At 41.3% G+C, this 15,691-nt stretch overlaps 1 protein-coding gene across 1 annotated transcript; it reads right to left on the bottom strand.

Moving 5' to 3' along the window:
* Positions 1-9,821: 9,821 nt before the first annotated feature.
* On the bottom strand, positions 9,822-15,276 carry LOC106589042 (CCN family member 2-like). The gene is made up of 5 exons (XM_014178705.3): positions 15,087-15,276; positions 12,995-13,211; positions 12,474-12,725; positions 11,989-12,203; positions 9,822-10,270 (listed from the first exon to the last, which is right to left on the bottom strand). The coding sequence occupies exons 1-5, from the start codon at positions 15,138-15,140 to the stop codon at positions 9,965-9,967; spliced, it is 1,044 nt and encodes a 347-aa protein (XP_014034180.1). The 5' UTR covers positions 15,141-15,276; the 3' UTR covers positions 9,822-9,964.
* Positions 15,277-15,691: the final 415 nt, after the last annotated feature.

Here is a 15,691-nt window from a genome sequence, read left to right on the forward strand (position 1 = left end):
GGTGGGGGTTGTGCTTACAGCCCAACACCGTGCAGGACGTTTGGCATTTGCCAGAGAACACCAAGATTGGCAAATTCGCCACTGGCTCTTCACAGATGAAGCAGGTTCACACTGAGCACATGTGACAGACGTGACAGAGTCTGGAGACGCCGTGGAGAACGTTCTGCTGCCTGCAACATCCTCCAGCATGACCGGTTTGGCGGTGGGTCAGTCATGGTGTGGGGTGGCATTTCTTTGAGGGGCCGCACAGCCCTCCATGTGCTCGCCAGAGGTAGCCTGACTGCCATTAGGTACCGAGATGAGATCCTCAGACCCCTTGTGAGACCATATGCTGGTGCGGTTGGCCCTGGGTTCCTCCTAATGCAAACAATGCTAGACCTCATGTGGCTGGAGTGTGTCAGCAGTTCCTGCAAGAGGAAGGCATTGATGCTATGGACTGGCCCGCCCGTTCCCCAGACCTGAATCCAATTGAGCACATCTAGGACATCATGTCTCGCTCCATCCACCAACGCCACGTTGCACCACAGACTGTCCAGGAGTTGGCGGATGCTTTAGTCCAGGTCTGGGAGGAGATCCCTCAGGAGACCATCCGCCACCTCATCAGGAGCATGCCCAGGCGTTGTAGGGAGGTCATACAGGCACGTGGAGGCCACACACACTACTGAGCCTCATTTTGACTTGTTTTAAGGACATTACATCAAAGTTGGATCAGCCTGTAGTGTGGTTTTCCACTTTAATGACTCCAAATCCAGACCTCCATGGGTTGATAAATTATGTAAAGAAAAAAGTATTTAATAAGATTATTTCATTCATTCAGATCTAGGATGTGTTATTTTAGTGTTCCCTTTATTTTTTTGAGCAGTGTATATTAAAAAAACATTTGTGTATATATATGTATATTGTGTATATATATATGTGTGTGTAATTTGTATACAAATATTAGAGCTTTTTTTTTGCAAAGTTGTTTAGTTTCTGTTGTTGTTGACCAATCACAAGTTGGGCGCTGCCCGTAACGCCTTAATGGGCGGAAGGCAGCTGCCACTGCAACAAAGGCTCCCACACCCACCTCCTGAATTCTCAAATGAGCGAAGACCCGCTGCCTGCCAAATTAAGGAGAGTAGACGCTGACCAAGGATCTTGGGTGCGGAGGAGAGTCGTAATTTCTCAGCGTTGTCAGCCTACCACTGGGCCACTAAAGTGCGTTCTCCCTTCTGTGTCCGCCGCAAGGGATTTACGCGAGTGGATCACCAAAAAACTGTCTGGCGGAGCTACCGACTGATGCGAGAGATGCTGGCGTTCGCAGAAACGGACTGCCTGGGAACTACGGCTGCCAACCAGTGTATCTATGCAGCAGCCAGCAAAATGAATAGGCCAATGAGTGTGTGGATACAATATATTACAACCATAAAACCAGTGGTGCGTAATAGCCTATACTTTTGGTCCATAGTAAGTCTATCATAGCTTTGGGACACAACATCGGGAATCTGTGTTAGTCCAACCAACACACATACTGTATGTAGCTAATACACTGACTCCCGATGTGTCCCAAAGCTAGCCTATCATAGATTCCATGCACACGACTGGAAGCATCCTCAGTCAAAAGCGCTTTGTTACCATAGGCAACACCACCTCTGTGTGGGTTATTTATTTCGCATGGCCCTTATAATATGATATATGATCATCATAATTTGGTGGCTGTTTATTTATTTTGTCCTATTTCACACATAAGCCTACAAGTTTGTATTATGTGCATGTGTGAATTTGAAAATTCGTTTTTTGCATATCTCAACACCCCCCCCCCCCCCGGGAGACATCCTCAGAGAGTGGGGTCACGGCCTGGGTCAGCCATTATAAACCGCAACACTGGAGCAATTCGGGTTGAGTAGCTTTGCACAAGGGCACAACGACAGATTTTTCACATTGTCGACTCCTGGATTCAAACAAGCAACCTTTCGGGAATACTAGCACAACGCTCTGACCGCTAGGCTGTAGATTGTAATATAATATGAAAGATCATTATTCTCATCATGTAGGCCTACACACACACACACACACACACACACTGAACAGGACAGATGACACATCCATAGCATGACTAACAAAAGGCGTGCGCTCTCGTGCCAGTGGTGGCTTCCCGGTGGCTATAGCACCGGAAATCTTCTTCACTCCGATGTATTAAAACTCCCATGCACTAGTCCACCTGACTATCTACGGTTAGTCCAACCGACTACCGACTACCTCGGCTTGCCTTGCCTGTAGCCTGCTGACTCCCATTGGTAACTGACAATTCAACACTAAACTATGACAGGAGGAAAGGAAAGCGGACCGACTCAGTGTCAAACACCGACGTATGACAAAACAAAAAATCCATAAAATGACAGTAAAATAGTCACCACATAAAAACGTACCCTGCTAAAATGTGTTCCCCGAGATAACATGTTAAATAATGTTGTTAGTTTCTACACCCACTGCACCACAGCATCAAATTACACGCTAACATTGACTAACGTTGACCAGACGTAGTCCATAGTGTACATCCCAAATGAAACGGCTCCAGAAAGCTCCAGAAGAAAAAAAGACTAAACGTATACCGTTGACAACGTTATCGACTAAATGGGTTTACCTGAGAGGATGACAACGTGTTATCTTCGATTTCTTCTTATTATTATATGCCTGTGTAATTTACCATTTAGTGCAGTGGTGGTTTCTTTTCATTTTGGCCTTTCTCACCAACACAGCAGCGGTCCTCTGTCAACAACAACCAAAGAAATAACCGTCACTGTGGAGACCGGAGAGCGGAAAGGGTTCGTTCCGGAGGGCGCGCGACAGCCGTTTACCCGCCTCTGGAAGACGGTGATTGGAGCAAAGCGCGTGATCTCAACCAGGTACCGTGGTAATGTATAGATAACGTTACGCACGGACAACGAACTGGGATAACTGACAGTCAACACCCACTGGCTGGTGTTTTATATATTTGTTGTTGTTGTTGAGTAATGAGTGACTTGTAAGAGTTGGTTGTAAACAGACCAGGCCCTAAGCTAAATCAGCACTTGTTTACGCACCCAACAGGTGCTGTGCTGAGATCAGAGGTGTTATGCACTTTTGCGGGAAAGGTCAAGGGATGGTGGGAAATCTTGATCATTAGGCTGAATAAATATTCATTTTTACATTTACAGTACCAGTCAAAAGTATTAGAACACCTACTCATTCAAGGGTTTTTCTTTATTTGAACTATTTTCTACATTGTAGAATAATAGTGAAGACATCAACACTATGAAATAACACATATGGAATCATGTAGTAACCAAAAAAGTGTTAAACAAATCTAAATATATTTTATATTTCAGATTCTTCAAAGTAGCCACCCTTTGGCTTGATGACAGCTTTGCACACTCTTGGCATTCTCTTAACCAGCTTCATGAGGAATGCTTTTCCAACAGTCTTGAAGGAGTTTCCACATATGCTGAGCACTTGTTGGCTGCTCTTCCATTCACTCTGCGGTCCAACTCATCCCAAACCATCTCATTTGGGTTGAGGGCGGGTGATTGTGGAGGCCAGGTCATCTGATGCAGCACCAACACTCTCCTTCTTGGTCAAATAGCCCTTACACAGCCTGGAGGTGGTGTTTTGGGTCATTGTCCTGTTGAAAAACAAATGGTAGTTCCACTAAGCTCAAACCAGATGGGATGGCGTATCGCTGCAGAATGCTGTGGTAGCCATGCTGGTTAAGTGTGCCTTAAATTCTAAATAAATCACAGACAGTGTCACCTGCAAGGCACCCCCACACCATGACACCTCCTCCTCCATGCTTCACGATGGGAACCACACATGCAGAGATCATCCGTTCACCTACTCTGCGTCTCACAAAGACACAGCGGTTGGAACCAAAACTTTTGAATTTGGACTCATCAGACCAAAGGGAAGATTTCCACCAGTCTAATGTCTAAGCAGCTCTCTTAATATTATTGGTGTGGCTACTGTTGAAGAATCTCAAACATAAAATATATTTTTATTTGTTTAATAATGAATTGGTTACTAAATGATTCCATATATGTTATTTCATAGTTTTGATGTCTTCACTATTCTACAATGTAGAAAATAGTAAAAAATAAAGAAAAAAACATTGAATGAGTAGGTGTGTCCAAACTTTTGACTAGTACTGTATACATTTTAGTAATTTAGCAGACACTCTTATCCAGAGCAACTTAAAGGAGAAATTCGGGTTAAGTGCTTGCTTTGCTCAAGGACAGGTTTTCCCAAACATGGTCCTAGGGCCCTCCCTTGGTGCACGTTTAGTTTTTTCCCCTAGCATTACACAGCTGAGTCAAACAATCAAATCTTGATGATGAGTTGGTTATTTGAATAAATTGTGTAGTGCTAGGGAAAAGTTGTGTAGTTGTGTATTGCAGGACAGAGTTTGGGAAACCATGCTCCATGGCACATCAACAGGTTCGGGGATTCAAACCAGCAACCTTACAGTTACTGGGCCAAAGCTCTTCACTGCTATACTGCTATACTACTAGGACATGCTATATTCATGGTAATCAATAATACTCAAGAGTTACCCCCATTTAAAAATATTGCTTACACTTTATCACATTGTCTTACAAATGTAGGGTATGACGCTATGAACTTTACTTACTGCTGTTTTCTAAATAATAGGATATGCTCAGCTAGAGCTCAGATGTGATCATTTTAACATATTCTACAATGAACATTCTCATAATTGTTTGTGCTTCACCTGCTGATCACCCTTCTAAATAGAATCTCTGTAGAGGTGTATTGGGCTTTCTAGGGAAAGAGGTCCTCTCACCGGATAACATGAGAAGAGGAAACCAAACATGACAAGACTTCCTAACTGTCATGCATGGGTTCATGTGGGGACTCTGTCTGTGCTGGTCAGTCATTCAACAGCCTGCCCTTCCCTTAGGCTCCTGGTGGCATTCGCTTGGCATTTACTGTGTACAAAGTTTTTCATCAATTTAGGCTCAGTCTTTTTTCCTTCTTCTTTGTTTATTCATTCCAGTTTTTCTATTTCGCCATGTTTTTTTTGTGTGTTGCATATTTGGGGACTAATTTTAGAATGCCCACACATCCGCCTACGGGGGGGATGGATACGCTCTCGATCATAGTGCTGAGAAGCATCTCTTCATAACATAACTCTACACATCAGTTTAATAATGATCCCCCACAAATGTGCCTGTTGTAATATCCACCCACGGATAAGGTCAGTGCCTGCTCATAGGGTGCATCCCAAATGGCACTATACTGTATGATGCATTACGTTTCACCAGAGCCCTATGGTTAAAAGTAAAAGTAATCCACCATTTTTGATACACAAAATCGTAATGTTGCTCATTTCCTGTCATGAGCAACATGGCCACCTACCTAAATTGCCATATCTATCTATCTATCTATCTATCTATCTATCTATCTATCTATCTATCTATCTATCTATCTATCTATCTATCTATCTATCTATCTATCTATCTATCTATCTATCTATCTATCTATATATATATATATATATATATATATATATATATATATATATATAAACAATAACAAAACAGCACCAGCTACATTAATACAAACAATAACAGAACCTACATTGTCCTTTCTACACAGTAGTACCAGCTACTACAAATACATTTGATTCCAAACAATAACGAGCTCCAGTCCATCTCATATTACTGTCGTATTACTATCATTTCAGAAAGGTGAACTGATCTCAAATTGAACGAGAGGATGAACATGAGTTGAAGAGAGTAATTGCTTTGTGCTCAATTTCCTAATTCCCCATACCTTCTATTTCTGCCAGGCTGGATTCTGAAGTCCAGGTGCATGAAAGTAGGGCACGCTCTGTCTGGGTGTGTGTGTGTGTGAAAGGACACATGTAAGTAAGCAGAAAAGGTATGAAATATTTAAAACAAACACCTAAAACAATATTCCTTCCCATAAGTACTAGTTCCTGGTTGCAAATGATGCAGTCGACTGTGGACCCCGTCACGTCGACATATCCCATAACACCATACACATGTACACACACAAGCACACAGACGTTCACACACAACCCCATGATCAACCAGACACTGACATGTGTGAGACACCCCCCCCCTTATAGCTAGATATACTAGCTTCCCAGAACTGGCTGGCTGCCAGTGGCTCTGATAAGACGAGGGGTGCTGCAGCAGTAGGCTACTCCATGGTGCGCATCCTAAACACATTTGAGGCTTAATAAGCCTATTTTCATGTGCTCTTTAATGATTAACCCACCACCGCCGTGCTTGATAGACAGCTTCTATTTCTTGACACATCAGTTGTGGGGTACATCAAGTCTTCTTTGGCTTTGACAACAGGGAAATTACCCTCCTCTCTCTAGACCTTCGATTTTAAGAAATGCCTCAGTTTCTATGCAGTCTTTAAACATTAATATTGTTCAACTTACACGGTGAGACTAAAGGATGAAAATAAGTTTATGTATAAAAAATATAATTTCTTTAATTGGATATAGACAAAAGTGCAACAAATAGGAACTCACTTGTATCTTGGCCAGGTGGTTACAGTGAAAAAGAAGTATGATACAGTATAATACAACAACAACCTTCAACATGGTGTTATTGACTAAACATCAACCTTCAACATGGTGTTATTAATTAAACAACAACCTTCAACATGGTGTTATTGATTAAACAACAACAACCTTCAACATGGTGTTATTGATTAAACAACAACAACCTTCAACATGGTGTTATTGATTAAACAACAAACTTCAACATGGTGTTATTGATTAAACAACAACAACCTTCAACATGGTGTTATTGATTAAACAACAACAACCTTCAACATGGTGTTATTGATTAAACAACAACAACCTTCAACATGGTGTTATTGATTAAACAACAACAACCTTCAACATGGTGTTATTGATTAAACAACAACAACCTTCAACATGATGTTATTGATTAAACAACAACCTTCAACATGGTGTTATTAATTAAACAACAACCTTCAACATGGTGTTATTGATTAAACAACAACCTTCAACATGGTGTTATTGATTAAACAACAACAACCTTCAACATGGTGTTATTAATTAAACAACAACCTTCAACATGGTGTTATTAATAAAACAACATCAACCTTCAACATGGTGTTATTGATTAAACAACAACAACCTTCAACATGGTGTTATTGATTAAACAACAACAACCTTCAACATGGTGTTATTGATTAAACAACAACCTTCAACATGGTGTTATTGATTAAACAACAACCTTCAACATGGTGTTATTGATTAAACAACAACCTTCAACATGGTGTTATTGATTAAACAACATCAACCTTCAACATGGTGTTATTGATTAAACAACAACCTTCAACATGATGTTATTGATTAAACAACAACCTTCAACATGGTGTTATTGATTAAACAACAACAACCTTCAACATGGTGTTATTGATTAAACAACAACAACCTTCAACATGGTGTTATTGATTAAACAACAACCTTCAACATGGTGTTATTGATTAAACAACAACCTTCAACATGGTGTTATTGATTAAACAACAACCTTCAACATGGTGTTATTAATTAAACAACAACAACCTTCAACATGGTGTTATTGATTAAACAACAACAACCTTCAACATGGTGTTATTGATTAAACAACAACCTTCAACATGGTGTTATTGATTAAACAACAACCTTCAACATGGTGTTATTGATTAAACAACAACCTTCAACATGGTGTTATTGATTAAACAACAACCTTCAACATGGTGTTATTGATTAAACAACAACAACCTTCAACATGGTGTTATTGATTAAACAACAACCTTCAACATGGTGTTATTGATTAAACAACAACCTTCAACATGGTGTTATTAATTAAACAACAACAACCTTCAACATGGTGTTATTGATTAAACAACAACCTTCAACATGGTGTTATTAATTAAACAACAACCTTCAACATGGTGTTATTGATTAAACAACAACAACCTTCAACATGGTGTTATTGATTAAACAACAACCTTCAACATGGTGTTATTAATTAAACAACAACAACCTTCAACATGGTGTTATTGATTAAACAACAAACAGGTAATAAATTATAGTACTAAACTGTACACAGTCTTTCAGTATTTACACAAGGTGTTTTTGTTAAAATGCCAAATTTCTTTCTTTCATTCATTCCTTCTTTTATTTTTTAAATAAACAGTAAACAATATTATTGACATTCTTAATTATAATTATATATATTCACTCAATATTATACAGATGTCAAGGCACATACCAGTACTACAATAAATTCAAACAAATTCTGTATTGTTCATCTTTAACATATGAAAAATATATTTTTTAAATGTCATATTCTAAAATGTTATGTCAAGATGTGAAATTTGGTTCAGTAAGTGCCTCTCCGTTCAGTGCGCCCTCAACCTAGGCCAGTGTTTCTCAGGTCTCATCCTCCAGTACCCACAACAATAAATATTTTTGTTGTGGCCCTGGACAAGCACACCTGATTCTACTTGTTAACTAATCATCAAGCCCTTGACAAGTTGAATCAGGTGTTTTGTCCTGGGCTAAAACAACAATGTGCGCTGTTGGGGGTACGGAGTTGGGAGACACTGGCATAGGCTACCTACCTCTCATCTGTACACTACCATATCATTGTTTCTATGGCAATTAAGCAGTGAATATAAATATATTCTTGCCTAACATTGTCTCTAACATTGACCCCTCAGTGCGTCAGAGCCACCCTTCAGTATCTCTGTAGACAAACAGGCAGACCAATCAAAGAGCCAGGTGACTTTAGAGCTGCGCATTAAAAAAAAAAAGGTCAAATTAAATAAAAATAAAAAAAACGTAAAGAGCAAATCTCATGCTCTACTTCTTCGTATCTTGAAATCACACATTATTTTTTTCAGTCTCACAGCCAGGTTGACATGCCTATGGGTAGTAAGGTAGAGACAGGGTCCAGGAATTCAACCAGGTTGACATGCCTATGGGTAGTAGAGTAGAGACAGGGTCCAGGAATTCAACCAGGTTGACATGCCTATGGGTAGTAGAGTAGAGACAGGGTCCAGGAATTCAACCAGGTTGACATGCCTATGGGTAGTAGAGTAGAGACAGGGTCCAGGAATTCAACCAGGTTGACATGCCTATGGGTAGTAAGGTAGAGACAGGGTCCAGGAATTCAAAGAGCTGCCTATCAGTGTGTGACGGTGGTGGAGGAGTGATGTGAAGGAGTTTTATCAGTGCTTGTGTGTGTGTGTGTGTGTGTGTGTGTGTGTGTGTGTGTGTGTGTGTGTGTGTGTGTGTGTGTGTGTGTGTGTGTGTGTGTGTATATGTGTGTGTGTGTGTGTGTGTGTATGTGTCTGTGTATATATATATATATGTGTGTGTGTGTGAGTGTGTGTGTGTGTGTGTGTGTGTGTGTGTGTGTGTGTGTGTGTGTGTATGTGTGTGTATGTGTGTGTGTATATATGTGTGTGTGTGTGTGTGTATATATGTGTGTGTGTGTGTGTGTGTGTATATATGTGTGTGTGTGTGTGTGTGTATATATGTGTGTGTGTGTGTGTGTGTGTGTGTGTGTGTGTGTGTATATGTATGTGTGTGTGTGTGTGTGTATATATGTGTGTGTGTGTATATATGTGTGTGTGTGTGTGTGTGTGTATATGTGTGTGTGTGTGTGTGTGTGTGTGTGTGTGTGTGTATATGTATGTGTGTGTGTGTGTGTGTATATATGTGTGTGTGTGTATATATGTGTGTGTGTGTGTGTGTATATATGTGTGTGTGTGTGTGTGTGTGTGTGTGTGTGGTGTGTGTGTGTGTGTGTGTGTGTGTGTGTGTGTGTGTGTGTGTGTGTGTGTGTGTGTGTGTGTGTGTGTGTGTGTGTGTGTGTATATGTATGTATATGTAATGTTATCTGTGCAGTGCGTATGGCAGCCATGTCGGTTACATATCGTTGTCATAGTCCCCGATCATTCTGCGTGTGTGCGAAGCCAGGAAGATGTCATTGTCTCGTGGACAGTCGTGGTGGCAGGAGCACGTCTTGATGAACATCATCTTGCGTCTGAAGGTGTCTCCCTCGGGGCAGTGGAACTCCACCTCGGCGGTGATGGTGGTGTGGGGGGTGCAACAGCGCCCGTCCGTACACACACCACAAAACTTGGGCTTGTAGATCCTGCTGCTGCTGCAGCCTGACAGAGAGAAACGAATGCCGCGTGGGGACTTAGGGGTCCGTACGCACTTCTTCCCCCTCTGTGGAACGGAGACGAATGGTGGTTAGTTCAGGATGAGAACAACTTGTTACATTGTCTACCAGGTTAAGGGCAGCTTGGCTTTAACCTTTACACCTTGAGTGAACGATAAGGAGCCAAAGACATGCTATGTTCCTGTACTGCACTACACATGGCTTATTTACACTACCGTTCAAAAGTTTGGGGTCACTTAGAAACGTCCTTGTTTTTGAAAGAAAAGCAATTTTTTTGTCCATTAAAATAACATCAAATTGATCAGAAATACGGTGTAGACATTGTTAATGTTGTAAATGACTATTGTAGCTGGAAACGTCTGATTTGTATGGAATATCTACAGAGGCCCATTATCAGCAACCATCACTCCTGTGTTCCAATGGTACGTTGTGTTAGCTAATCCAAGTTTATCATTTTAAAAGGCTAATTGATCATTAAAAAACCCTTTTGCAATTACGTTAGCACAGCTGAAAGCTGTTGTTCTGATTTAAAGAAGCAATAAAACTGGCCTTCTTTAGACTAGTTGAGTATCTGGAGCATCAGCATTTGTGGGTTCTATTACAGGCTCAAAAAGGCCAGAAACAAAGACATTTCTTCTGAAACTCGTCAGTCTATTCTTGTTCTGAGAAATGAAGGCTATTCCATGCGAGAAATTGCCAAGAAACTGAAGATCTCGTACAATGCTGTGTACTACTCCGTTCACAGAACAGCACAAACTGGCTCTAACCATAATAGAAAGAGGAGTGGGAGGCCCCGGTGCACAACTGAGCAAGAGGACAAGTACATTAGAGTGTCTAGTTTGAGAAACAGACGCCTCACAAGTCCTCAACTGGCAGCTTCATTAAATAGTACCCTTAAAACACCAGTCTCAACGTCAACAGTGAAGAGACGACTCCGGGATGCTGACCTTCTAGGCAGAGTTGCAAAGAAAAAACCATATCTCAGACTGGCCAATAAAAATAAAAGATTAAGATGGGCAAAAGAACACAGATACTGGACAGAGGAACTCTGCCTAGAAGGCCAGCATCCCTGAGTCACCTCTTCACTGTTGACGTTGAGACTGGTATTTTTAGGGTACTATTTAATGAAGCTGCCAGTTGAGGACTTGAGAGGCGTCTGTTTCTCAAACTAGACACTCTAATGTACTTGTCCCTTTGCTCAGTTTTTCACCGGGGCCTCCTACTCCTCTTTCTATTCTGGTTAGAGCCAGAGAAAAATAACATGTGATGTCATGTTATGTAATTCTATGTCATACTTATGTAATATGCTATGTAATACACTATATAATACGTTCCTCTATATGTTGTTATACTATATAATACATTCCTCTATATGTTGTTATACTATATAATACATTCCTCTATATATTGTTATACTATATAATACATTCCTCTATATGTTGTTATACTATATAATACATTCCTCTATATGTTGTTATACTATATAATACATTCCTCTATATGTTGTTATACTATATAATACATTCCTCTATATGTTGTTATACTATATAATACATTCCTCTATATGTTGTTATACTATATAATACATTCCTCTATATGTTGTTATACTATATAATACATTCCTCTATATGTTGTTATACTATATAATACATTCCTCTATATGTTGTTATACTATATAATACATTCCTCTATATGTTGTTATACTATATAATACATTCCTCTATATGTTGTTATACTATATAATGGTATTAGTCCATGTACCCACCTTGATGTCCTTCTCTTGCTCCACGTGGCAGGACCGGATCATACAGACACGAGTCTGTCTCTCCAGCTGGCACCGCTCGTTGTCATTGGTGGCGCGGGACGACACGCCCATGCCGCAGGTGGCCGAGCACTCGTCCCATTTGGTGGTCTGGACGATGCAGTTCTCCCTGGGGCTCTCCGCCGGGACCGGCCCGTGGGCTGACTCCTCTCTGTAGACTGACAGAGGGGAAGAAGAGACCAAGGGGTGAATTTCAGATCCTGAGAGAAGAGGAGGGGAGAGGGAAAGGTGAACAGTGGTGAAAAAGAGAGGAGGAGAGGGAGAGTCGGTTAGTTTGAACGAGAGAGAGAGAAAGCGACAGACAGACAGACAGACAGACAGACAGACAGACAGACAGACAGACAGACAGACAGACAGACAGACAGACAGACAGACAGACAGACAGACAGACAAAGGAAGAGTTCCAGTTTGTAGGAGGTTAGACTCACCAGCCATGGCTGACTGATAAGGGTTGTCCTGAGGACTCTGATCACACACCCACTCCTCACAGCACTTCCCAGGGATCTGGATGCGGTGTGGGTATGGGCAATCTGGAGAGGCCAGCAGCACGCTGTTGGCACAGGTTGGTACGCAGCCAATCTCTCCGTTCATACAGACACACTGGTGCTTGCAGCTGGGCTGAAAGGTCTCTCCACTGCGGTAGATGACCCCTCCCAGGTCACACGTCTGGCCTTCCTGGGCTGAAACACAGAGGTGGAGACGCCATTTTAGATTTCATATTTCAAAGGCTTTACATTATATTGTTCAAACTCATGTAAATACCTATTGGAAATTGCTTAGCCCAGAGATTGCCCACTTTGGATAATGAGAACCAAAGCCGTTGCAAAGTCTAAACAAAATATGTAGCAATCTCTGCAATAGGCTAGCCAAGAAGTGTTCATAGTCTCCATAGAGATCTTAAAGCCATGCTACCCTTTTCTTTAATAGTTGACAGGAGAATTCAACTCACCCATGCAGATGCCGTGCTCAGTGTCACTCAGCATTGCATAATCACAGTAAAGCTCCTTGTGGTGGTCACATGGCTCCAGGAGGGTACAGGGCTCACCGGCTTGTCTGGCACACACCTTACAGCAACCACAGCCATCCAGAACCAGGCTGGTACCAAACGGGCATGGAGGGGGGTCCGACGGGCAATCACAGGGATCGGAACAGTCCTGGGCCATTGTCTATAGACAGAAGAAAACGACAGTCAGAAATGCTTTCGAAAATGTATAGGATAATGTTAAACAAAAAATAAAAAAAGTCAGAAAAGCAAAAGAAAAATGTATAGGATAGTGTGGATAAAATGTCTGATATCAGGATTCGTCTCCAGGGAAAATGTTCAGATCCAGTAATGCAATGAGGTAGGTCTGTACCAGGGGAGGACGGCTCATAGTAATGGACGGAACGGAGCAAATGGAATGGCATCAAACACATGGAAACCATGGAAGCCATGTGTTTGATGTATTTGATAGCATTCCACTGATTCCGCTCCAGCCATTACTATGAGCCGTCCTCCCCAATTAAGGTGCCACCAACCTCCTGCGGTCTGTACTGTGTGTCAAAGAAGCAGAGAATGTTGTAAGAGGCTACTTCGCGATTTTTTTGTAACACCTCACGTGTAATACATCGTACTGCCACTAGATGGAGACACTTAACTCGATGTAGGCAAATCAATTCTAGCAGACTTTTCTATGGGGAGAGTTTTCTATGGAGAGTGATGGACACTGCTATTACATACAGCATTACCTTTGTACAAATATTAAAAATATATATATATAAAAAGAGACTTGTAAGAATGTAAGAGGAAATCAATATAGGCTACTCAAATGCTGTCAAATCTTCACGTTTTATTCTAAGAACGGATGTTTAAAACATTTGAGTTATAAAGAATTAGCAGAACCTGGATTAACTCAGTCATTAACAATTTTATTAGTGGGAAAAAAAAGCTATTTGGCACTTAATTTTAGACCCGATGTCCAACTAGGAGCCTATAACTACTGTTTTTATTCTGTATCTCAGTACTCACATGATGTTCGCTTTAGTAGCAATGAGTAAGACACCCAAGAACATAGCCCATTTGAGTCCAATAATTTAGTAATTTATTAACAGTGACACCCAAATAAAACAACACTACTTTGTCATCACATACGATTGTTTACAGCGCTGCTGTAGGCTGCTTTACAGAGCTGCTGTAGGGTACTTTACAGAGCTGCTGTAGGCTACTTTACAGAGCTGCTGTAGGCTACTTTAGAGAGCTGCTGTAGACTACTTTACAGAACTGCTGGGCTACTTTAGAGAGCTGCTGTAGGCTACTTTACAGAGCTGCTGTAGGCTACTTTACAGAGCTGCTGTAGGCTACTTTACAGAGCTGCTGTAGGCTACTTTAGAGAGCTGCTGTAGACTACTTTACAGAACTGCTGGGCTACTTTAGAGAGCTGCTGTAGGCTACTTTACAGAGCTGCTGGGCTACTTTAGAGAGCTGCTGTAGGCTACTTTAGAGAGCTGCTGGAGGCTACTTTACAGAGCTGCTGTAGGCTACTTTAGAGAGCTGCTGTAGGCTGCTTTACAGAGCTGCTGGGCTACTTTAGAGAGCTGCTGTAGGCTACTTTACAGAACTGCTGTAGGCTACTTTAGAGAGCTGCTGTAGGCTACTTTAGAGAGCTGCTGTAGCCTACTTTACAGAGCTGCTGTAGGCTACTTTACAGAACTGCTGTAGGCTACTTTAGAGAGCTGCTGTAGGCTGCTTTACAGAGCTGCTGTAGGCTGCTTTACAGAGCTGCACTGAGACCACACACCCATGTGATGTTTTAGCCGCTATAAGTGCACAATGCATTCCCATAAGTTGTACTTTAAATTTACATTTTACATAACTAAATAATACATATCAATGAAGACAACACAAAACATATAACAATAGCCGGGTGAATGAAAGAAAGAATAAGCTATTATTACATCAAATGCAAAGTTGTGACAAAGTTACACAAATGTATATACATCAAAATCCCACACTTTATTGATATATGTATTGATATATGATTATATGACATGTAAAAACATACCGAGCTGATGATGAGCAGAAGAAGACTAATTCTGGTGATAATTCCCTCAGACATTGTTGCCTCGTTTATTTCAACAGCGTGCGCGCAACTCAGTCCAACACGTTTGTTTTCGTTCAGCGTGACAGACACACAGACGGGAGTTTCCTCTCACTCGGGTAGTTGTTCGTTGACTCGCTGCAGGGCTCCAGGGGCTAGCTAGACTGAGGCATGGACGAGAGGAACCCTACTTTTAAATACTCCGCGAGGCGGGGTGTAGCCCAGGAAACAAGAGTTATGCCACGCGACCCAAAGGGGTCAAAATATTCACATTCCAGATGGCTTTCTTTTTCCTAATTCCTGAGAGGAGAGGTGTTTTTACAGACAGGCATCCCCCTTCATCAACCTACTGTCCTGCCAAGTGGGAGTTTTTTTTATGTACTAAAGCAGGAACTGACAAGGATGTTTGTGAGTTTAATTTGACATGGACTAAAGGAGAACATTGTTCATGTTGGCCACCATTCAGACCAAAATAGCTTACATCAGGAACATGGGTACAGTGATTATGAAGTTGGAATTAAAATGCATTGGTATTGGGGAAAGATTTATAGTGTTAAGTAATAACCAGG

The sequence above is a fragment of the Salmo salar genome, chromosome 27 (genome assembly GCF_965601325.2).
Source record: "Salmo salar chromosome 27, fSalSal1, whole genome shotgun sequence".
Classification (NCBI taxonomy): Eukaryota; Metazoa; Chordata; class Actinopteri; order Salmoniformes; family Salmonidae; genus Salmo; species Salmo salar.